This window comes from Somniosus microcephalus, chromosome 1 (genome assembly GCF_052327205.1).
Source record: "Somniosus microcephalus isolate GS21.2 chromosome 1, FLI_Smic_1.0, whole genome shotgun sequence".
Taxonomy (NCBI): domain Eukaryota; kingdom Metazoa; phylum Chordata; class Chondrichthyes; order Squaliformes; family Somniosidae; genus Somniosus; species Somniosus microcephalus.
The window spans coordinates 385,201,693-385,226,458 of NC_140987.1; the positions used below are offsets into that span (position 1 = coordinate 385,201,693).

Below are 24,766 nucleotides of genomic sequence, written 5' to 3' on the forward strand. Positions count from 1 at the left end.
TACATTTTGGTAGGAAGAATAGGGAGGTCACTTATTACTTGGAGGGTGTGAGTCTAGGTGGGGTAGAGGAACAAAGGGATGTAGGAGTACAAATACACAAACCACAAAGTTGCAAGGCCATAAAAATGGCAAACCAAGCACTAGGGTTTATTTCTAGAGGTATAGAATTGAGAAGTTACGCTAAACCTATATTAAACCATGGTTAGACCACACTTGAGTACTGTGTACAGTTTTGATTGCCATATTATTAAAAGGCTAGAGGCACTGGAGAGGGTGCAGAGAAGATGTACAAGGATGATACCAGGGTATATATATATCAGGAAAGGATGAACAGGCTGGGTCACTTTTGAAAAAAGGCAGCTGAGGTGACCTAAGAGGTCTTTAAAATTATGAAAGGTTTTGATAGCGTGGATACAGAGAGAATGTTTCCACTTGTGGGGAAGAGCATAACTAGAGGCCATCAATATAAGATAGTCACCAAGAAATCCAATAAGGAATGCAGAAGAAACTTCTTTCCCCAAAGATAGTGAGAATGTGGAACTCGCTACCACGGAGTGAAGCAAATATAGATACATTTAAGGGGAAGTTAGACAAGCATATGAGGGAGAAGGGAATAGAGGGTTATGCTGATAGATTTAGATGAGGAAAGACAGGAGGAGGCTCGTGTGGAGCATAAACACCAGCATGGACTGGTTGGGCTGAATGGCCTGTTTCTGTGCCATATATCCTATGTAATGTAGTAGACAAGGGAATATCTACAGATGTAGTTTTTATGGACTGCCAGAAGGCATTCAATAAGGTTGCACAGAAAAGACTGTTAGCTAAAATTAAAGCTCATGGTGAAAAGTTAGGAACAGTGGAGGTCCATGTACACAGATCACTAAAATGTATGTTAGCCTTTATAAATAGAGGGCTAGAATATAAAGAAGTTTTGCTACAGCTATACAAAGTTAGACCACATCCATGTGCATTGATGCCATTCACCTCAACTTATAGTGGCATGTTACACATTAAATACTATGGAGCAATCATACACAACCTCCCCATAAGCTTCTATTACCAAAAGGACAAGAGCAGCAATGTCATGGAAACACCATACTGTCTTGGATATATTGCCATTCCTTCAACATTGTTGGGCCAATATCCTGGAATTCCCTACCCAACATCATTGTGGGAACACCATCACCACAAGGACTGCAGCAGTTCAAGGAGATGGCTCACCACGTGGGCAATAAATGCAGCCTTTCCAGCTACCAGGAACAAATGGGTTATTTTGCTTGCTGAATATTAATGATAGCACTGTTTTCCAATGTCCCTGCCATTGCCTTATTGCAATTAGGTCAGAGGCCCTGGGAGTATGTCAGTATTTGAAGGAGCCCAGCTGAGGGGTTAAAAAAGGTTGAAAATCATTGCTGCAAGTCAATAGATAAAAATGACAATTTTAATTTAAAAAGTTTCATTTATCTAAGAAATTCAAGTAGAATGTCTTTTACACTTATTAACATTTACCCAATTAATGCCAGCATAGAAGAAATAAAAACACATACAAGACTTCATGCTAGTATACAACTGAAAATAAGCAGACTTTTAACGCTTCTATCTTATAAAGACTCCGCAATACACAAATTCAAAGATCCTTCAGTAACGTCCTTTAAGAACTAAAATACAAAATGAAAACAAAGCTGGTTGTGTAAATCAGCTGCTTAAGAACAGCAACAGCAAAATCCACATCACAGCACAGACCTTACTAACTCACAAGGGGGGGCTAGTTGTAGAAGAAACATTGTCTGAAGCCTGGATCCCATACTCCAGCCAGTTTGTTACTAACCATCCCACAATTAATATTTTCCTCAACCCCAAGGAAAGACAGTGTAATTGAGGCATTTTACCCTTCAAACCTGGCTAGGGAAATTGTGTGAATGAGCCATACTGGCCAAATTAAAGCCGGTCATTATCCATTTAGGATTATAACATGCAATAGACTCCTGGAGCAAGTATATTTCCCCCCCACCAAGCTGACTGAAAAACTTAAACCACTAAACAAAGTGGCTGCACCTTTTCCTAACTGCAGCAAGGTGTCTGTTTGACTGACTGCTAACCAAGTTCATTAATGACTCTCAGTTACAAGTCAAGTGTACAGTGCTTTTAATGAGATGAGAACACTTTCAGCATTTCATTAATCATCCCCAACCTTAACAACCAGCTTCTTGTTCAGTGGATTGGCCAGGGGCCGCAAAATGAGTTTGAGAGTAGTTCTATCAGGTAACGAGATTCCTTTGCAAATGCTGTAACTAAATATGTGGAAGCATGTGGGCGGGGGTGGGAGAGACAGAGAGATGAGGGAAGAGAGAATGTGGCAGGGAGAGGATGTCAAATAATACCAAGAAAAACTTGTGCTTCAGTTGGTGCCAAATTGTCACAGTCCAAACAGTCCCAGATGATCAAAGTTTTAATACAGTCCATTTCAGGTATGCCAAACAAGGTAAAATTGGATATTAATGTTGTACTGTTACAATTAAAAATTTTAATTTCATACCGAAATAGCAAGACAGATGGGTTAAGTTTCTCTCTTGCTGACCCCTCCATTCTTAGGTTTTACAAGTATCTTCCCAACTGATCTTTGCTCAGATGTCTTCTGGCTTCATTTGAGTCAATTCTAGGTGGCAGGTGAGTGTGGTTGAAAGTACCACCAGACATCAGAAATTCAGTGTGCAAACATGAAACATCTGACTTTGTGCAGTAAGGGTCTCTGGCTCTGCACTAGGGAAACTGGTGGCTGCTCCAAAGAGAGATACCAGAAAGAATAACCTAGATATTGGTTCTCTCCTCCATAGAATTCACAATATAATAAATCATTTTAAGCTCCCACGCCACAAAATACAATATTTGGGGCATTGTAAAGATGTTATTAGATACTCCTCAACCTTGTGACAGATAAGAAATGTTCCCTGTTGCTCTTGTACAATGTAACTGGCAACCACTTGAGAGGAACATAAAAGTCCTGTTGTCTTGTTGTTCATGAACAACATATCCTGGCTAATTGCAACACTAACACATACAGGAAAATGTTGTGATTTTGTGAAACAATCTTTACATAAATTGAGTCTCAGAATAGAACTAAGCAAAGGAATGTTCAAATACTTGGCAACTACAGACATCTCCAAGCACAGAGCCCAGTTATTTTGCCTTCTTCTGTCATACACTTTTGTTTAAATTAGGAATGGAAAAAAAAAAGTTTGATGATAAAAGCATCAAGGCAAAATGTGATTGCTTTTGCTATTTAAAGGTCTTATTTGTTACATAATTTTACCCTCAAGTTCACTGTCAGTTTGGGTTTGCAATGCATAAATATGTAAACTAGTACCTAATGGCACAACCTGGCTTTATACAACTGGGCTGATGTAATCAGCAGGAACAGGAATCAAAATCCTGGCACAGATGGCCACTAACATTTAAACCAGTCTTTAGAAAAAAATGTTTCGTCGTCAGAAATTGGACTTTTTTTCCCCCGTGTTTGATTTAAATTGGACTTCTGCCCAGCCAGCTGGGCTTTCACTTCATCAGATGCCAGCAGTTTGAGTGTCTTTGGGCTTTCCTCAGTAACAGCCTTCTTTCCACTTGTCTTCTGTCACAGTGCTGTGCGTCTTCGGTAGCTGCAGAGCCCTGATAATAGAGTAGTTAATTCCAATCACAATATTAAAATAGAACACAAAACCAAGCTCACAAAACTTAAAAATGTAGTAAGTAAAGCAGCTAGTTTGGCTTCAATCCAGTGTATTGTAGGAATCTACTTGTAACGGCCAGTCCCCAAGCAGCATCTTACTGGCACAAATCTGCTACCCCTCTATGTGCTGGATTATCTTCTCTCCATCCAGCTCTAATCTTTTTGCTGTGCATCAATTGCATGACTATCTGGATATTCTCCAATTACTCTGCCTTTTATTGTGTTCTTTGCCATTTCCTAATTTTCCCCCAATCTTTTATAATCTCTTCATCTCCAGTAATTTGAATTTTTTTATTGACCAATAATGGCTCAGAACTAATGAAACAGGCAGAAAAGGGGAAAAAAACTGATAATATGCATGTTGAGGGGCAGAAATCTTTTGCAAGTTAAAAGATTAATATTAAGTTGGTTAAGTGTTTCGGCAAGCAGAGTTTCCAATGTGATGATGTTCTAAAGAGTCCCACGCCTGCTTGGATGGAGCACCTGATGAAATCTGGTTGCAATGTGAAGCATCATCTTTATTCCTACAAAAATGGTGGTGCATTAGCAGACCGTGGACAGGCTGCTCAGACACAAATGATTCCTCTTAATTAAGCAGCTGGGCCCAGAAGGCTCTGTTTTAAGATTGTCCAGCCAGACTAATGTGAAAAACCAAAATAGACATGTTCTCCAACAATTCACAACAGGCACTGTATAAACAGAATACTCTAGTTGTTTTTGACCAAGGCAGAAGAATGAAAAATAATTAACTTAACTTTGAACTACTTTAAATTAGAGGGACACGAGGACATGTCAAAGATAAACCACATTTAGAGAAGGTGGGGGGGGGGGGGGGGGGCGAGGAAGCCACGGGGTCCCTCATTCTTTGAGCACAGTTGAAATGGAGATGTGAGCCTTCATGGTGTTGCAGGCTATCTTAAATATGGTTGGATCGCCTGCAACACCATGAAGGCTCACATCTGAACAACAGCCACAACTGGTACCAATATATCCATAACCCATGAAAGAACCAATCCCATTAGAGAGAACATTGGTGTTTAAAGAAAAAGAAAATAAATCCTCTTGCAAATTTGAGTTGGTCAGCAAACCATATATTTGGGGAGATTATGTGGAACAATGTCCCTTTAAACAAAATTCATGTCTTGAGCAAGATGATCCTTTCCCATTCTTATTTCCAAGGACAGAGATGTTTAGCACGTATTGCACAACCTTTAACTGAGCTCAAACGTTTCCTGCAGATCAGACAGCAGCAGAAAAGGCTAGAACAGCCATAATAACAGGGAAACCACCAAAGAGCTCAATAACCTCAAGCAGGAGGTCTGCACAAAATGAGGACACTTAAAAGAACTCCCAAGGACATGCACCATCAAGTTCTGCTCCTTTTATCTTTAATCTGAAATCACCAATACATTACACTTACCTCCTTGCTGGCTGCAAAAGCTTGCTCTTGGAAACTGTGGTAGTGGCAGTGCAAGCGCCAGTAACTCGTGACTTGGCAGGGGTGCTCCTGGGCACAGGAGCAGAGCTAGAGGATCTTCCAGTTGAGGCAATGCCAGTTGGTGATGAAGTGCTTGAACAAGTGGGAGACTGGATTCTACGAACAGTGCTCCCAGAACCTGGGTATCCTGTTGCTTTCACTGGATGCCTTGTCGTTAAAGGAGAGTTACTGTTTGCAATTGCTTTCACTGGCTGTCTGTTTGAGAGGAGAGTCTGGTTGCTGTTACCAGTGGTGTACCTGAGCTTCCCAGTAGATGGACCTAGACAAATGAGAAGAAATGAACAAGGCACTATTATGTTCTCCTAAGCAGCATCTTCCACGTAAACCTACTTTACATACCGTTGGAACATTTGACTGCTAAACTGAAATTATGGATTGATGAACTGGGAAATTTTCAAAAAAGGTTAAAAGCATTACCACAAATTCCCCAAAACACCATAAATGGGGTGAACATCTCAATGTATCCATTCAACTCTAATAAACAAACTTCTGTGATACATTTGATAGCTCAGTACACAAATTAGTTACTGATTCATGGCTGGTTCAGTGCGTGTGGCTTCACAGCACAGGATAAATAGTTTATAGTTTTATTTACACTGTAGTTGATGGATGTTTCAAGGGTTGCCAAGGGCTAGTTCTGTTCTTTCTCCATATCAATTACCACTTCTGCTCATCATTCAATCCTATTCACACATTTGTTGATGGTTTCACTTCATCAGCAGCTTCCTTCACACATTATTTGCCCTCAGACTGCACAGCCTTCATTTCTCTTAATGCAATGGTCAATAGTTGTATCTTGATCTCTTCCATGATCCCCATTGACACTTCCCTCCACCCAGCCAACCCCCAATTCTTTAAAAAGACAATTTAATTTCAATCTCTCAAATCCATTCACAGCAACTACCACCTCTGACCTTTGGCTCCAGCCATATTCTCTCTCAATTTGTTGGGATTGTTTGCCTCACTACCTGATCCTAAAAATGAACTGACAGCAAGTCCTTCTCACCATGGTTATAGAGTTGGCAGACGGCCCAGAATTTGGCAATTACAATTTAGGTACACAAACATGTTAAAAATCTATACTGAACATGTATAATTCTACAAGTGTCATATTTATCAGGAAAGAAAAGCCAGCTTTAAAAAAAAAAAAACTCCCTTCCTTGGCACGCATTTATAGTACATGCGCATTTCACTTGGCCTTCACACCGCCCCCACCCCAACGTTGATATCCAAGTTCTTTCAATCAAATTTCTACAGCAAGTTTATACCAACGAGTTCCTGTCTAGATCACAATGTTGAGGAATTAGTCACTGCGCTAACCAGGTACCACGCTGTAAACATTACCTCAAGGCCCAAGTTTCCAGGTCAGTTGGCAGAGAGTTTTGCTCTGTATCCTTCCAGGCCCATTTAACTATTAGACTACAATAACGATGAGGCCAATCTAGTCCTAGATCAAAGGCCTACTCCATTGCCAAGGGGGGCATTCTCCTTTCCAATTGCAGAGAGTGAATTTTGTTAGTGCCACATTTATTAGCTTGAGAGTGAGGTTTGTTACAGGAACAGCAGACCACATAAATCCTGATGCCAAAGCTGCACAATCTAAAAATCCTTCAGATATCCAAGTCCCACAAGGTGCAAGACTATAAAGTTCCTCAAATGGATTGATGGTCCTGTGATTTCCTAGTTGGACTGGCCAGCATTATTGGGTGTTGAGGATAACAAGTGAATAGAAGCCTCTTTTGGTGTTTAATTTTACTTTGAAAATTTCAGCAATGAAAACAGAAGGCGAGGGAGCCACACATACCACAAGTTTATTCTGGCAGACTAATTTCACATTTCTGTTAAAGCTGGAGATTTATGCATAGCATGGTTGATCAGTTAAGGTTCTTCCTACTTTTCAGAATAAATCCAACGTGACATACCGGCTGGAGACTGCTGCAACCGTGAAATTCGACTGTTGGGCATTTGCAGATTAGATTCAAAGCTTCGACTATTTCTGCCAGAGTCAGAGCAGCGAATCCCAGACTTGGCTAGGTTGGGCATACTGCGACGCATTTCCTCTAATGGAATGAAGTGAAACAAGACCGTTAGCCAATCCAGCCTGCATGTGACGCCAGCCCCATGCCATGTGGTTGACTCTTCATGCTCAGGGCAACTAGGGATGGGCAATAAATACCATCTTGTTCGTGTTGCCCACATTCCAAGAACAAAAATGTTTTGCGCAAGCAACATAAAAAACTTGTAGAAGACCAGCACCTTTCCCACAAAATAATCCAAAAGTAGGGATGTTTATTATACACACACTAAAAAGTATCTAAAATACAATTTTTTGAAATCACAAGTCCAATGTAGACAATGTCAACAAAGAAATGGCAGACCAATTAAATACATATTTTGGTTCCGTCTTCACAAAGGAGGACACAAATAACCTCCGAGATGTCGGGGAACATAAGGTCTGATGAAAGGGAGGAACTGAAAGAAATCAGTATTTGTAGGGAAATGGTGTTGGGGAAATTGACGGGATTGAAGGCCGATAAATCCCCAGGGCCTGATAATCTACATCCTAGGGTACGTAAGGAAGTGGCCCTAGAAATAGTAGATGCATTGCTGTCATCTTCCAACATTCGATAGACTCGGGAACAGTACCCATGGATTGGAGAGTAGCTAATGTTACCCCACTGTTCAAAAAAAGGTGGTAGAGAGAAGACGGGGGAATTACAGACTGGTGAGCCTGACATCAATAGTGGGGAAAATGCTAGAGTCCATTATAAAAGATATAACGGTAGAGCACTTGGAAAACAGTGACAGGATCAGAAAGTCAACATGGATTTACAAAAGGTAAATCGTGCTTGACTAATCTACTGGAATTTTGAGGATGTAACTGGTAAAATAGATAAGGGAGAACCAGTGGATGTGGTGTATTTGGACTTTCAAAAGGCTTTCGATAAGGTCCCGCATAAGAGATTAGCGTGTAAAGTTAAGGCACATGGGATTGGGGGCAAGGTATTGACTTGGATAGAGAACTGGTTGGCAGACAGAAAGCAAAGAGTTGGAATAAACGGGTCTTTTTCCAACTGGCAGGCAGTGACTAGTGGGGTACCGCAGGTATCGGTCCTTGGACCCCAGCTATTCACAATATATATTAATGATCTAGACAAGGGAACTAGATGTAATATCTCCAAGTTTGCAGACGACACAATGCTGGGTGGGCGTGTGCCGTGAGGAGGATGCCAAGAAACTCCAGGATGATTTGGACAGGTTGGGTGATTGGGCAGAAGCATGGCAGATGCAATACAACGTGGATAAATGCGAGGTTATCCACTTTGGTATCAAAAAAAGGCAGATTATTATCTGAATGGCAATAGATTGGGAGAAGGGGAAGTGCAATGAGACCTGGGTGTCCTTGTGCACCAGTCGCTGAAAGTAAGCATGCAGGTGCAGCAGGCGGTGAAGGCAGCAAATGGTATGTTGGCCTTCGTAGCGAGGGGGTTTGAGTACAGGAACAAGGATGTCTTGCTGCAGTTGTACAGGGCCTTGGTGAGACCGCACCTGGAGTATTGTGTGCAGTTTTGGGTGCCTTATCTGAGGAAGGATGTTCTTGCCATGGAGGGAGTGCAGCAAAGATTCACCAGGCTGATATCTGGGATGGCAGGAATGACGTACGAGGAGAGATTGGGTCGATTGGGCTTATACTCGCTGGCGTTTAGAAGAATGAGAGGGGATCTCATTGAAACTTATAAAATTCTAACAGGACTAGGCAGACTAGATGCAGGAAGGATGTTCCCGATGGTCGGGGAGTCCAGAACCAGGGGTCACAGTCTAAGGATAAGGGGTAAGCCATTTAGGACTGAGATGAGGAGGAATTTCTTCACCCAGAGAGTGGTGAACCTGTGTAATTCTCTACCATAGAAGGCAGTAGAGGCCAATTCATTAAATATATTCAAGAAGGAGTTGGATATATTTCTTAAGGCTAAAGGGATCAAGGGATCTGGAGAGAAGGCAGGAACGGGCTACTGAATTTGGATGATCAGCCATGATCTCGTTGAATGGCGGAGCAGGCTCGAGGGGCCGAATGGCCTACTCCTGCTCCTATCTTCTATGTTTCTATGTTTCCATGTAGAAAGAAAGAACTGTACTCAAAAATATTCACGGTAATTTTTCACTCCCTCGAAATAAAAACTCGAGGAACCCCTCACTCAATTGAACTATAGATTCAAACTGGTATGGTACCTTGATTCTTTGTATAATTCATTAGCTCAGACACGCGACCCTGCAAACAGCGCCGTGAAGGCCGAGCTCTTCCTGCGGTTGCTGCTCCTCTAACCGGAGACTGCGATCGAGGTGAATTTCGTGGAGAAGGTGAATATCTGTGCACGCTGTGCTGGGATAAAGAGTAATCATATTCATCTTCATCATCCAGACTATAAGTGTCAAACTCCTGATCACTATAAGTACCTCTCCTCAGGGAATTGAGAGAGGCACTGGAGCTACGGCGGGAAGCAGATGCTGAACTGGAGGCATAATCCTGACGAAGACCTTAAAAAAAAAAAAAAAAAAAGATTTCCATAAGTCATTGCGGTTTTATTTCTCTTCTCCCTCAACAAACTACAACCTCAAAGTTCATCCAGACACCCATCGATATCTGATGCAATGCACTACAACTGCCACAGCCACACTATAAACATTTTACACAATGAAAATAAGTTAATAGTAATAAATATATATATATGTAATAAAATATATGTAATAAATATATATATGTGTGCCCGGCAGTGCCGAGGGTCTTTTGAGGGCATGTTGTTGTTGGAGGGGGGGGGAAAGAGAGCAAGCGACCCGGGGGGGGGGGGGGCGAGAAAGAGTTGGGGGGGGGAGATATACTTAAAGTACAGGAAACTTTGTGCTATCCAGCACCCACGGGACCGAGCTGCTGCCTTGCCTTAAAACTGCCCTACTCTCCCGAGTTAATGTTGAGAGATACGGAGATTCTTATCTCCGTATTTGACAACAAACACTGTTGCTTAGCAACAGCTTCTAAACACTGGGTGTGGCCCTAAAGCTCTGCAGCTAAAGCTGTTGCTATAGCTACAGACCTTGCACAGCTTGACTGTTCAAACAAAGGAAAATAAACAAAGAATAAAAAACGGCTGCTGATTTTTGTGGTGGCTCCAGATTGCCGAATAGCTCATCTCCAGATAGCACAAAGTTTCCTGTACTTATAAAACATTTTTGGTAAATCTTTCTATAATACACTTTACAACCTCACCAATCTTTTTATTAAAAAAGGGGTCCTCACCTCTCAGTGTTGTACCACAAACAATGGCCGCCGCTTGCTTTTCAGTTGGAAAGATTAGGCCCCGCCCACACAGCCGATTGTGTCTCTCTCGGTCACCAGGACCCGATTTGGAGCACAGAAGCCCCACCCACTCTATGTTCCTGTACTAAGATGGCCACGCAGGCACTCTGTTACACACTGAATCAAAATGGCGTTGCAATGAAACTTTTCGCCCTCCTTGACAAAGATGGCTGCCGTTAACCTGGGGCTGTCTGCAGAAGAAATTTCCTCAGCTGCAAACACAGGATCTTCAGATTATTATTTGGGGCTTGCGACCTACCCCAGTTGCTTATGAAGCCTCCCCACCTACTGACCCTGGGAATGGAGCTGAGGCAGCACACCCTCTCTCCTCTGCCAGTGTTTGTCTCTGCCTAGGCCGGGAGCCTGGGTCTAGAGTTGCGCTGCTGGCAGTTGGAGAAGCCTAGGCCCCGGGCCTGGAAAAACGTAGGAGAATTATAGAGGTTAGAGAAAAGATTTACAAATTAATTAACTTTTTTTTTTAAAAACAATGTGTGTTTTAAAAGCAACTTTTTTTTTTGCTGGAAATGTAGATTTGGAAAGAAACACGCAGAAAGCGGGAAAAAGAAATGAAAAGTTTAGAATCAAGATGGCGGCGACTCACCTCGGTTCAGAACGATAAGGCCCGCCCACACACGCACCGATTGGTCGACCGTCAGGTGACCGAAGCGTAGGATTGGTCAATCGTCCAGTCACTCGACCGTAGGAGGGCCCGGCCGCACGCGCCAGCAACCCGGCGTACGATTGGTCGACCGAGGTCACTGTCGCTAATGAGCGGATAATGAGATGCTAATGAGCAGAATGTTGAACGTTTTTCGGATACCGCGGGCGCGATTTTCGTCCGGCCGAAACGTAAATACGCTTACGACCATTTCGGAACGGTAAGCTTTCTTTCGACGTAACGCACGCGTAGGTACGCCCTATAACTTTCGAGCGCATAGCCGGACAGACGCACGTGAGGACAGACAGACGCACACGTGAGGACAGACAGATAGACAGACTACTTACTTTCTTCCTGTAATCGAGCCATGATCTGGACATCTGTCAGATCTTGCAATTTATACCCCATAGAGATCGAGTCATCGGAGGTGCTTAGCTCACTGTCAATGGATGACTGGGAACTCAGTGCAGAGTGAATGGTTGGATAGCCTTCAGGACCAAAGAGATGGACAGAACAAACATGAAAAGTAGTAATAAACCAATAAAGGCCAAGTTACAGGAAATGATTCACAAAAGTAGTCAAATCCAATGGTTGGATATTAGGCAGATGCAAATACTTGATCTATCAGTACAGTCAGGTACTTAGTTTGCTACATTACTTTGCCAGCAGCACATGCAAAAACACAAAGCCATGATAACAGTGCTTTAACCCAGGACGTCAGGTTGTAATATTACTACTTCCCTACTGGTTTAATCCTACACGGTTTTAAAGGCTAATTTGAAAAGACAATTAGTAACAATTAACTAAAGACTGCAAATGTATTAATTATGTTCTACACGTTAATCTTTTCTAAAAACAAAATCCTAACAAGACCATTCTATACACAGCACACGTCAGACTCATTTACTTTTTACCAAAATACACAGCACTGCACTACAAACAGAACAATCGATGTTTACAATAAAATATAATGAAACACGAGAATTGGGTGGTGCAATGGGTTATAAACTTGAACTCATCTCCGTAGTGAAAAACAAGTCCAAACCTAGTGTTCTCTACCTACAAGTGTCCCATGTGAAATGTGTGTGGACTGTTGAAATCCATTTGGACAGGGTCCCACAGCACAAACTGCTACTGCCTTGGCAAGCTCAATCAGGATGGCTGGTGTGAGCAATTAGAGAACAAAAATCACACTGGAGGAAGCAAGAGGGCTCCAATTTAGAGCAAAGGAATATTATTGTAGCAGAGTGGAGGGAGCTGTACCCTCCACCTAACCATGCGACTTCTTAGAGTACCAAATGTAAATTGTTGCCAATACTAAAATCATGAACACAGTATATATTAAACGTGGTGGCACACAAAGATTTCTTTATGCACTTCAGAATGCTACAACGTGCTAGAAAATATTACTTCAATATTTCAGCCATTATCTTGGTCCTCCATGTAAAAAGTCAAGTCACTTAAATATATCTGCTACAACAGTTCTACCCACTGCCTGCTATTTTTCAATGTATGTTTGCCATGTCAAAAGGCATCTCACCATGGATGAGCACTCAAAAATCTACTGTACATGCTAAATGCCAAATATGCCATTTCAACACCTCTCGGCAACATTTAATACCACACAAATTGATTGTGTGTGAGAATACTTTAAATGCTGCATCTGTTGCACTTTCCATATATTTCACCTTTACGTCATTTTATTTTGACCCTGTCACTTCATGGGCACATTGGGGCTATTTCTACTAGCTAACAGACATAGCACTAACAATACTAATGAATGCAGCCAAAAGCCTCTTTTTAAGGACAGGCAGGAATCCCAAGTTATTTAAGATGCCATTTTGATTATTCAACTGTATTTGGCAGTATTAACCTCCAGTTGAAGTTTATTACTTTTACCTGTTCTGTTTGATCTGTTGTGGAGACATCTGGGATCAACTGTATTATGCAAAACTGCTACACATATTCCTAAAGAAACACTTCACCAATCCAATCCACATTTATCTGAATGTCTGTATGGCATTCACTTCTGTGCTCCAGATCTCCACATACAAGATATATTACACATACCCTTTTACAAATCAGAGGGCCTGCTGCAGGACAATTTAAAATAACCCTATAATGAACTACTCATAAACCTCCAAAACACATTGTTTTGAAGCGTGAGATTTCTGGGAGTGCAATTGCTGAGAAAAAAAACATTCTTCCTTTTGTGAAAGGATAAATTCCATTCATAGTCTCCAGAGAAGTTAAAATCAAGACCAAGATTATCAATTACCAAACCAAGATATTGGTAATATGGACACTGATCAGAGTATTTTTACAAAAGATCTCAGGCCGTTTGCCCCTTGCTAGGCCTTCACCTGAAATGTGCCAATCCCCATCAATAACAAGTTTGGGCTTTATTTTCATTTGATAACTAAATTCATTCCGTCTACACATCTCAATGTAATGGAAACCCTGCATTACTTCTGACCAGTGTGGTACGATTGAGGAGCGAGGTAATGGAACAATGATCTCCAGCGTTAAATAGAACTCAACTTCAACTTGGGACAGGAATTTGATAGCCCAGACCACAGTTGTATTATTGAACAGTTTGTAAATGAGACCACCTTTAGGATGAAATTCAGAATCCTTCCCACAATTATGACACCAGGGAAGAAACCTCTTCTCCATATAATCTTGCGATACAAAACATCCGGCAGCCTCTTGCTTTAGAAAATGAGCACAAGTTCTATTGTCAGCTTATTCAATTTATGAAAAACTAATCTGACTGCCTTAGTGTGTTTGCCTGGACTTCACTTCTATTGAGGCACTGTGTTTTGTGGCATCTAGGTGTTGGGATGACCCAATATGATCAGCAGCACGACTTGCACCAGTGTCATAACTGCATGGCATGGAGTTCTCCTCCGCCTGTTGATCCAGCAGACCACAATCTAATTCCCAGTCCATTCTTTCACAGCACTGCTGTGTACTTGGCTTTTGCAATGGTTCTAAAGTACTAGTTAGTGACCAATGTTCCCATAGTATGATAGCAATACTGGTTGGAACTTGAATGTTTACGCATCAGCTATCAGATGCTGCCTCGATGAACTTCAAGCGCAAAAGGAACATTGGTCACCAACCAAAAGCAGAGACTAGGTTAATGGTAAATGCAAGTGGAGCACATGTAGGTGACCAAAGTGCAAGATCGATCAGCTAAAGGGCATTGTTAGCAAATTAGATTTAGAATGAAAATGTAATCACCAGACAGATGATTTTATTTTATATACGGCATGTTTAAGATAGAGGCCAGTATATTTTGATTCCACCAACATTTCTGACTGAGCATGGCTAAAGCTTTTGCAACACCATTATGTTTCAAAATCCTCTGCCTGCCTGTGCTCCAGCCTGTGTTTTTAGTTTGTACTGTTCACGAACAGGGATCAAATTACTTTCCAAAACAATGGGGAGGAGGGGTTTTCCAATTACCGAGAAATTAATGTATTGCTTGTGCAATCTCTGTTAGCATTAAAAAAAACTTGGGAATACACTGCTTAAAGAAAATCAACATAAAAAGTAACTTTTCTACCCAAAATCCTTTGTGGCAAAATGGTCAAAAAATCCTGAGACATGACTTCGATAAGAGTGGAAATGTGGGCAAATTATTGGAGGGTTGCTGGCACCAGAGACTGTACCTTAGCAAAAGTCAGTAATTTCAGGGGGGAAAAAAAAATGGGACAAAATTAAAAAGAAAATATTCTCGATGAAAGTCTGGTCGGGATGTTTGGATAGTTTGCCAATCAATCACTGATCATAAAAGCTACTTTGGCATCCACTTACAGCATTACATCACAACGGCATCTTGGATCTGGGGTTCTGTGTAGCTGGCGTGAAGCCCTAGAACCTCTGACCCAATTACTGACCACTGTTTAAAAAAAATCAAACTTGTGAATGTTGGGAAAAGACTGAATTGGGCTCTGCTATGTAGGTTTAGTTACTGACCCTTAATACCAAGGCTCACATGAAGAATGGATACATGAACAATGTGTTGTTGGATGACCTGTCTGGAGGACCATACTACAAACACAAGTCAACACCTTCAGCTGAGGAAGTGAGCTACCACAGGATTAAATATTTAAACGCTCTAATTCTTCAAATTTTCCTAACCATTAGAACCAAGACAGAGTTCAAAAATCTCAATGGACATTGTAAAGACAACTGAATTTTTCAAAATAAGGTATTTACAAATGCCTCACATCATCTCATTATGTCAATTACTTTTCCAGTACCAACACAGAACCCATACCCTGCCCATTCACTGTTTCCCCCTACTCCACCACCCCCCCAACCCCCAAGACTCATTTAGGTTGCAAGGTGCAGCCTTAAGACACTTGTTCATTAATTGCACAGACACAGAACATTTAGTACGGCACAGGTCAGACATAACGCCCACCGCCACCACCCCCAACCACTCTTAATCCCAATATCAGCCCCTACTGCAGCAGTGCAAGATTCTAGTTTACCAGCCATCCTTGAACATAAGGGAGAGCAGTGTTCTATTAGCCCTTCAAATGCAAGTCAACAGCTTACTTTTAATGCATAGACCACTGAATGAGAGCAAGCACATTTCTATAATTAAAGTAACTGAAATGGCAAACATAGCACTCTGCCATTTTTAAATAAATGTCTAATTTTGATACAATAGATATCTAGTGTGTTCTCAATAGTTCAGTGCATCAAATGGTTGAGCACTGAATCACCCAATCCACAATGGCCCTACATTAAATTCTTAATCTGGATGTTGACATGATTTAGTTGATCCCAAGGCAGAATAGCAATGGAGACAACACAATTTGTATTAGCGCGCGAGCGAGGGAGAAAGGGAGAGAGCGCGGAAGATAGCAAGAGTGAGTGCATGGGATAGAGAGAGACAGAGATGAGCCAGGGATTCTGTTTCTGATCACTAGCCTATATTCCCTACTAGAAATTGCATGTTGAAATCTAGTGAGGACAGGACAAGACTCAGAAATAATGCCTCCCAAAGTCAAACAGCATTTCTAACGTTCACCATCTGGGCTCTGAATAAATAGGCACTTGAAGAAGAGGACAACCATGGAAGGTAGTGCCTTCAGGAAAGGAGGGGAAATAACTATTACTGTAACACAAGTAATGTGCCTGGTCCCACAGGCCCTGGTTTTATAATTTCTTCATCCAGAAGCTCATTAAAATATACAGGACAAACTAGCCTGTTCTTTCATTGTTCCGAGGGAACACCAGGAAACAATTTTCTATAGCAAATCAATATTTACATTTAAGGCGGTTTTGGAAGGACACAGGAAGTGATTAACAAATGCATTAGATGCAGAGGTATTGGATTTTGACAATGAATTTTTCATCTGGAGTTAAGTTTACTTGTTGCCTGTCAAACAGCAGTCAAGATGAGAAATTCTTACTTGTCAAAGTCCAAACTTAGTGTTGATGCAATTATCAGTCTCCTGCTCCAGTTGTTCAGAACTTTCTAATCCAAATGTACGACATGGCTTCATAAAATGATTTTCCTTCCCCCACACCCAGTATTTTTTTTTTTTTTTTAATAAATAAAAACAGCGTTCCTGCCACATCAGGTATGATTTTATCAATATGCAAAATGTTGTCCCTTTGCAGGAGCTGGAACCTTGTTGTACATTGCTGGATAAGCTGTGCATTTTCTAGAGCAGGCAGAGCAAAAATTTAAGTTTTCAATAAAAAAAAACCATGCTCCTTATGGAGGAACTGGCCACTAAATTGAGGAGTATTAATGACTAAGTATATAGCTATTCAAGCCATTTTGATACAATGTGCTCCATTTAAACATGTACCTTTGGCAATAAGTTATCAAAATAACTTGAATCCCAGTTTGTCTAAAGTAAAGGTTCTGGATGCTAACAAGTGCTGGTATAGTCTGTGCGCTTCAGTTTCTAATTTAAGATGCAAAGTTTCTATTTTGAAAGCAATAATATGCAATTGTCCTGGGACTAACAGACCAGTGAGTTTTCATGAAAGCCATGTAGCTAGCCAAAAAGCAACACCCATCATGCAGTTAGTTTCAAATCTTACACTGATGAAACCTGGAAGAAGCTCCAACAGAACATGCATCAGTCTGTACAAAGGGAAAAGCAATGTTAACAATTTAAAATGTTTTATAAAAATCTACACTTTATTAATGGACAGGTGTACCATACCTGAACTGCCATAGGTTAGTACTGGTTTAGTAGACGTTTTGAGGAAACTGGAAGAGTTTAAGAGATTGCTACACGAAGTGACATCTGTGTTGGAGCTATAAGCACAGGCTGATGTAAACGGAGTGCAATAGATGTTTCTCCATCTGTTGGCTAGAATGGAAAAGCAGAAACGCATGCACGGTTAGACACAAATGCAACAGGCATGAAGGTTACATTGACACTGTACTTCAAAAAGTAACCTGGCTCTGGTTCAGATCTACTTTTAACTAGTGTGGAGGTACTCACACTGCCTCTATACTGCAATGAGTCAGTTCATGATTTTTGGGGCAGGCATTGCCTGGTTGAGCATCCTAGGGTTGATCCTTACTTACAACTTGAATAAACATTGAGAAAAATTGATTGTAGTAAGAAATTATCACATGCAGGTGGATTAATACCACCCAGATCATTAGTCATCAATGTAAATATTGGAGTAACAAAACAAAATCTACCACATCACACTAAGTAACATACTTATTGGGAGCTATATTCCATGGACCACTGGAAATGCAGCATTCATTTACATTGGTACAATTTCAGATTGGCTGAAATGGTAGCACTGAGTCAGAAGAATGCGAGTTCAAATCCCACTCCAGGATTTTAATGCACAATCTAAACTCACGTGCAATATGGAGGGAGTACACCAAGGTTCTGTCCATACAATGTCCCATTTGCATGTACCAGTGGACATTAAAAATCCTGGCGCTATTTGAAGATCAGGTAGTCCTCCTGATGTCCTGGACAACATTATTCAATCAAAAACAACAAAAATAGATTAACTTCATTCATATTGCTACTTGCAGCTACTGTACAAGCCAAGTGTCTGCCACATTCACCTACAATGATAGACACTGTACTGCAAAAGTAATTCAAAGCACTTTGGAACATTTATGAAAAATTCAGCAAGGCACAAGTTTTCCTTCTTTATATAAAGATCAGTCCACTTTACTTGCCTTTAAACCGAGGTAACTACACTCTACTGTACCTGTACCGATTGACTTTGGTTGAATTGAAACTGCATTAGTTGCAGTGGTTCAGACATTGAAGAGGTTAGAGCAAAGCATCAACAACTTTTTCTGCATTACTCAGTGGTCAATTCTTCTTGTACCAGGATAGCAGTCCAGTCAGCTCTTTTACTGTTGAATTGCTACCCTACAGATAGGAGTTATATTATTCCATGCAAGCCTTCTAAATATACACACAATTGGTGAAATAAATTTGGTCTTGTGTTTATCCACCTGTTTAAAGCAATATGGGCAACTGCACAATTTAAAATCCAAGTAGAAGTGGGGTTTTTTTTTTTTAAATAAAAGATCTGCCGACAAATGTGAAATTACTGTTAATGGTACCTGTACTATGTTAACAAATTGATAGTAGCTCACACCTGGGTTTACTGCAGTAGGGTGGATAAAAGCAATCTGAAACCCACCTAGCTGCTTACTATACCAAGACAGTTAATGATAATCTTTCATTTGCATGGTTTTAGACTAATGAACGGGAACCTTTCCTATATACCATACTAGCTGGGGGGGGGGGGGGGGAGCCCGGCTTTGCCAGGGCTGTTTTGGGCCGGGCGGTTTAAATCGAGTCCCAGGCTTTGGGGCCTCTCTGTGTCCCTCTGTGAATCTGCTGCCGGGCAACATTTTAAATGGAGTCCCAGGCTTTCAGGCCCTGTCTGTCTGTCTGTCCCTCTGTGAATCTGCTGCCAGGCAACATTTCTGCCTTTTAATACCTTGAAAGATGAAAGTGAAAGTACTTATAAAACGTTTTTGGTAAATCTTGTTATTTTTTAAAAAGAGATACTAACTTTTTCAAAGCTGGATGATCAAAGTAGTTTGAGCTGGAAGCTGAATGGCAGTGAAACAATGGCTGCCACATCCCCGAGATGAAAACGATTAGTCCCGCCCCCACACACACCCCGATTGGCCAACCATCAGGGGACTGTACTGTAGGATTGGTCAATCGTGACGGCACAGGATTGGTCGAACCTTGACGTCAGTCAATCAATGCTAAGTAGCAGATAATGAGTTTAATTTTGAAGGTTTTTTGCATAAGGCGCGAACAATTTTTGTCCGACCGAAAAGTAAATATGCTTACGACCGTCCCGGAAGCGTAAGCTTTCTTCGGAGGTAACGCGCGCGTAGGTACGCTCTAACTTTCGAGCGCACAGACAGATACTGTGGTACAAGAGCAAATAATAAACATTATGTAACCATCTGCATGAACACCATCAGGATAATAACAGTAACTCCCTGCCCACCATCAAAACTGTAGCAAGGTAGAAAAAAAGCAATCCCCTTTCCTCTTGTTTATATTGTATCCAAATAGCTGAACGGTACTTTTCATTTTTTCTTTCTCAACTCTTTTTTGGTTCTTCTTTTTCGGGCTCAGGGCAATTGATATCCCCTCCAATTAAGGAGTTTTCTACTTGTTCTTGGCTACCTTCCCATTTGATCTTAAATAGGGCACACAGCAACTTGATGGCAAATAATGGATAAGGAAGGTAAACTATATAATTAATCAAAAAAGTTCACTTAGCTAATCAAGACAGTTATCCTTCAGATCAAATGTTATTCACTCAAGCTGGAGCTCTAACAATTTGGAAGCCCCCTTTTGAACTACATCTAACTTCATTTCCAGAATCCATGTCAGAAAAAGGGCACCTGTGACCCAAGTAAGCAGCTCAGGTAGCTGGCCACGCGTCGGGTAGTTTGACACCAGTAACCAATGAGTTACAAGGAGCGGAGGCTGGAGCCAGTGCTGGGAATGAGGCTGCTGCCAAAGTTCTGTTGGTTCTCTGGATTTTGGCATTTAAATCCTTTCCTAGGACTAGAGTCAGGAACAACAGCCTTGTGCAGGCATGTAGGCAGAATTCTTTGAATGGTAATACTGTACTTAAATCCAAAACTTTAAAACATCATTTGTTTCTTTGATATTTTAAAATTTGCTCCTGGGATCTGGGCGTCACTGGCAAAGCCAGCATTTATTGCCCATCCCTAATTGCCCATGAGGTGGTGGTGAGCCGCCTTCTTGAACCGCTGCAGTCCACATGGTGAAGGTACTCCCATACTGCTGTTAGGAAGGGAGTTCCAGGATTTTGCCCCAGCAATGAAGAAGGAACGGCAATATATTTCCAAGTCAGGATGGTGAGAGACTTGGATGGGGAACTTGGAGGTGGTGATGTTCCCATGCGCCTGCTGCCCTTGTCCTTCTAGGTGGTAGAGGTCGTGAGTTTGAAAGGTGCTGCTGAAGAAGCCTTGGCGAGTTGCTGCAGTGAATCTTGTAGATGGTACACACTGCAGCCACGGTGCACCGGTGGTGGAGGGAGTGAATGTTTAAGGTTGTGGATGGGGTGCCAATCAAGCAGGCTGCTTTGTCCTGGATGGTGTTGAGCTTCAAGTGTTGTTGGAGCTGCTCTCATCCAGGCAAGTGGAGAGTATGCCATCACACGCTTGACTTGTGCCTTGTAGATGGTGGAAAGGCTTTGGGGAGTCAGGAGGTGAGACACTCACCGCAGAATACCCAGCCTCTGACCTGCTCTTGTAGCCACAGTATTTATGTGGCTGGTCCAGTTAAGTTTCTGGTCAATGGTGACCCCCCCTCCCCCCACCAAGGGTGTTGATGTTGGGGGATTGGGCAATGGTAATGCCGTTGAACGTCAAGGGTCGGTGGTTAGACGCTCTCTTGTTGGAGATAGTCACTGCCCGGCCCTTATGTGGCACAAAGGATTTACTTCCACACTAACATGGCAGAGTAAAAGAATAGAATATGGAGGTGCCTTCTACATAGTGTAAAGGGAGTTAGTTGCCTACAAAAAAACTCTTCTGGCATTACCACCTTTTAAATCCTTCCAGTTGGTAACTTGGTACCCATGGGTTAGTAGTGGATGCAAGAGGGTTTTTTTGTTGGTTTATTTAAAAATAGACTCCATACCATTCACTGCCAACATCCTTTCTTTAAAGTCATTCCTGGGTAACTGTTGAAGGAATTATACACTAGGAAACAGTTGAAGTAACTATCTGGTGATTAGTTTTATGGTCACCTTCAGTTTGATTGTAATTAATATTTAGATCCAACTATCAATTTTTTTGTCCTTAGATGTCCTGAAAATATGCTTTTTAAAGAGGGCAGGGTGTAACCATGACTGTAAATGGTCAATTAAGAGCAAACACCCTAATTCCCAAACAATACAAACTCCCCTTACTTTTGATGGCATTGGGACTAACTTCCAAGAAACCAGAGAGTTTGGAAAATCATTGCTTGATACATCAATCTTGAAGGGAAATCTGTTTTAAACATCTGACATGAAGAATTTTAATATAAAAGAAAAAACTTTTAATGACAGCTATACCACTTTAAAATGCAAGTTGAGAACAAAGAACATGGAGGAACATTTTTAACAGACATTCCTCAGGTAAAAGCAGTTGCCGCCAGGGACAGGTCTGGAGTTGCTATACAACCAGTGGAACGGACCAGCATGGTCTTGAGATAAGACACTCATTAAACTGCACCAAATGACACCCATGATGAAGTAACTCCACTAAATGTTGAACCAATCACGAACAAGGAAAAAAGCCATGGTTGAATGAGCCAATCATTAAGCTGTACATGCAAGAGACGTTTTGAACACAAAGAATACAAGAACTGACAATACTGAGTTTTTTTTTTAAACTGCAGTCAGCCAGGATAAATGTATCCTAGTCTAACGAAGAGAAAACATTTAAAGATTCCAACAGACTTCAATTGGGCGCCGGTTTGGCCAACCGGGCACTTGAAGACTCCAGGACAAGTTAAGTTGGGTTCTTATTTAATCTGTGTGTTAGTGGTTAAATAAAAGATCTCTGGGAGATCGTGTTTCTGTGCGATTTTATGTTAAAAGTGGATTCAAGTCTACAAACTTTACTCTTAACACCTAATGTAGGAGATGTGAAAGTCGTAAATAATTCCAACAATCTCCTGTAATTTGAGGGAGGGCAGCAGTTAAGGGCCAGGGAATTTAATCTGAACTGATTACATAGGACTTATTGTGTTCTTGTACCTACTAGTGCTCAGCAAGAGTACAAAATAGTAAATACTGTTCCATTCCTCTGCCTGATTGTAAGACAAAAATAAGAGACCATATTGTTGAAAAAGCTATATATTCAAATTAAAAACCTAATCTAAATACAAATTTACTTATTGCAACAATAAAGCTCGTTGATACTAATACATCAAAGTGTTTTAGTAATCTAAAGGGGTTCAGTCACTCAGTTTGGGGGGGGGGGGGGGAAGAGAAAGGAAAGAAACAGTTTCTGATCTGAAATCCTGCCAAGTATCACATGGGTACAAAGAAAACAGTAAGATAACCGCATTAGCCCTCGTTATTTTCAATTAAACTCAACAGTACAGAGTTACATTCAGTACAGAGTTATATTCAATGTGTGTTCCAGCTTATAGGCGAAGTACGTATTTATTTGCACAATAAAAACACTATCTCCTTTTCCCTAAAAACTGCATTAATGGAAAGCGAATGCATATTGCTGCCACTTTTAAAAACTGGTATAAAAAAAATATACATAGAAGCCAACCAAGTTTAGTTTACATCCTGGCTCCTTTTTAAAAAAATATATTTAAAAGCTCTGATCATCTTTTTGCCATATATTGCAACGGCCCAATAGATTCGGTTTCTTTGTTACATGGAATCAAGAGGGAAATTGTTGAATAACTGTTGACAGACCAAGAAAACTGCTGAGTGATGCAATGTAATTGGCTACTGTATTTAATGTGTAATGCCAGTTGTAATGTGGATACTAATTTGGCTAACTTCGAGTAGAGCATTTAACAGAGAAGCCACTTATAGTTCTAATAAAGACTTTTACATTAGTGCAAACGGTGTAATTTTTAAAACCTCAATATGGAGTAGCAGTATCGCGCAACAGAATCAAATTCCATTCTCAAGGAGGTTTGGGGAAACAAGGCGCTCGGGTCAAAAACACCATCTTGGTCCAAATTTTCTGACAAAAGATGAGCCAATAACATGGAAAATTAAATGCTGGAGACTTGTTCCTCAATGGCACAGAACATTGTTATTATTGCCAGACATCAAGAGTCTACACAGAAGTACTAACCAGATGGCAATACCATGGAGAATACCAAGAACCAGTTTTCCAGTGGTGGTGCCATATGGCCCTCGTCATCACAGTCCACATTATGTACAGTACTGCCATTAGCTCGCCAAGCTAGCGCCCCCTTCGCTTAAGAGGCAATAGGTCAAATCCACTGACATGCAAGAGAACGCATTCAAAATACTGAAATTCCTGACCACCAGCTATGGCAAATCCCAGCAAGCTTGCTTAATGGTTATAGTTGGCTGCATTCAGAGCAATACACAAGTAGATTTTTTTGTATATCTTATTCACAATATACAACACTGACATTACAACAGTGACTACACTTCAAAAAGTACTTCATTAGCTGTGAAGCACTTTGAGACATCCGGTGGTCGTGAAAAGTGCTATATAAATGCAAGTCTTTCTTTCCTGTTAACCTTTTTAGATATGTTTACTTAAACATTCCCTTACTTTGGTATGAAAATGTAAAAAGTGTTTTGAGACTAGGCTACCACATTTTACATGTTTGATGACCCAAGCTGTTGCATATTTTGTTGTAATAACATAACAAAACTTAACTTGTTTTGCTGTGTCTGAGCATTATTTTACATGACAGTTTTTGCAACTAGACAATGGTGAGTTTGTTTTTAAAAAGGCAAGAATATAGAGTTACTGCCCCAGAGCTACAACTTAGTTATACTGGCTATGATCCGTTCCTTATTTCCGTCTTGCTGCAAAAAGTGATGGAGCTTGAGGCATAATTTAGTCATGCACTACAATTATTTCAGACAGGATTCAGTCACATTGTACCATTACTAAACCAAACAAGAGCTACAGTACAAATGGTACAGAATATTTCCATCCCAGAAAACTAGCAATACTAGTGGTGCGATACCTTATGCTTTTAAATCCTGTGTCACTTTCAGCTTTATTGTTTCACCTACATCATGCATGCTACATATATTAGTATAAAATGTCAATTTTATTAAAGTTTATTGCATTAAGCTTTATACCAAGAACAGTTTGTAGTTAAATTGCAGCCTGATTTTTACAAAATCTATTCCCATAAATACGATCAGCTTCTGGTTTACTTATTGCATTACAAGATATACTCCATACCTGATCTTTGTAATACATGCATGAAGTCACATTTACAAATATTTGTACTAGAATCCAGCATCTCTTTAGGAATGTTGCATGTT

The 24,766-nt window shown here is 40.9% G+C and overlaps 1 protein-coding gene across 4 annotated transcripts in view; it reads right to left on the minus strand.

Annotated features, from left to right (window-relative positions):
- Nucleotides 1-1,419: 1,419 nt before the first annotated feature.
- LOC147125067 (SLAIN motif-containing protein-like) overlaps nucleotides 1,420-24,766 on the minus strand; it is a 40,164-nt gene continuing 16,817 nt past the window's right edge. Inside the window, exons 3-8 of one of the 4 annotated variants that reach the window (XM_085996827.1) lie at nucleotides 17,437-17,586; nucleotides 11,581-11,721; nucleotides 9,453-9,758; nucleotides 7,145-7,282; nucleotides 5,145-5,481; nucleotides 1,420-3,663 (exon numbers count right to left, since the gene is read on the minus strand). In XM_085996827.1, coding sequence (XP_085852953.1) covers nucleotides 3,597-3,663; nucleotides 5,145-5,481; nucleotides 7,145-7,282; nucleotides 9,453-9,758; nucleotides 11,581-11,721; nucleotides 17,437-17,586 — 1,139 coding nt within the window. In that variant the 3' untranslated portion in view covers nucleotides 1,420-3,596. The remainder of the gene's footprint in view (nucleotides 3,664-5,144; nucleotides 5,482-7,144; nucleotides 7,283-9,452; nucleotides 9,759-11,580; nucleotides 11,722-17,436; nucleotides 17,587-24,766) is intronic. The other 3 variants (XM_085996846.1, XM_085996835.1, XM_085996855.1) reach the window with 3 other exon arrangements.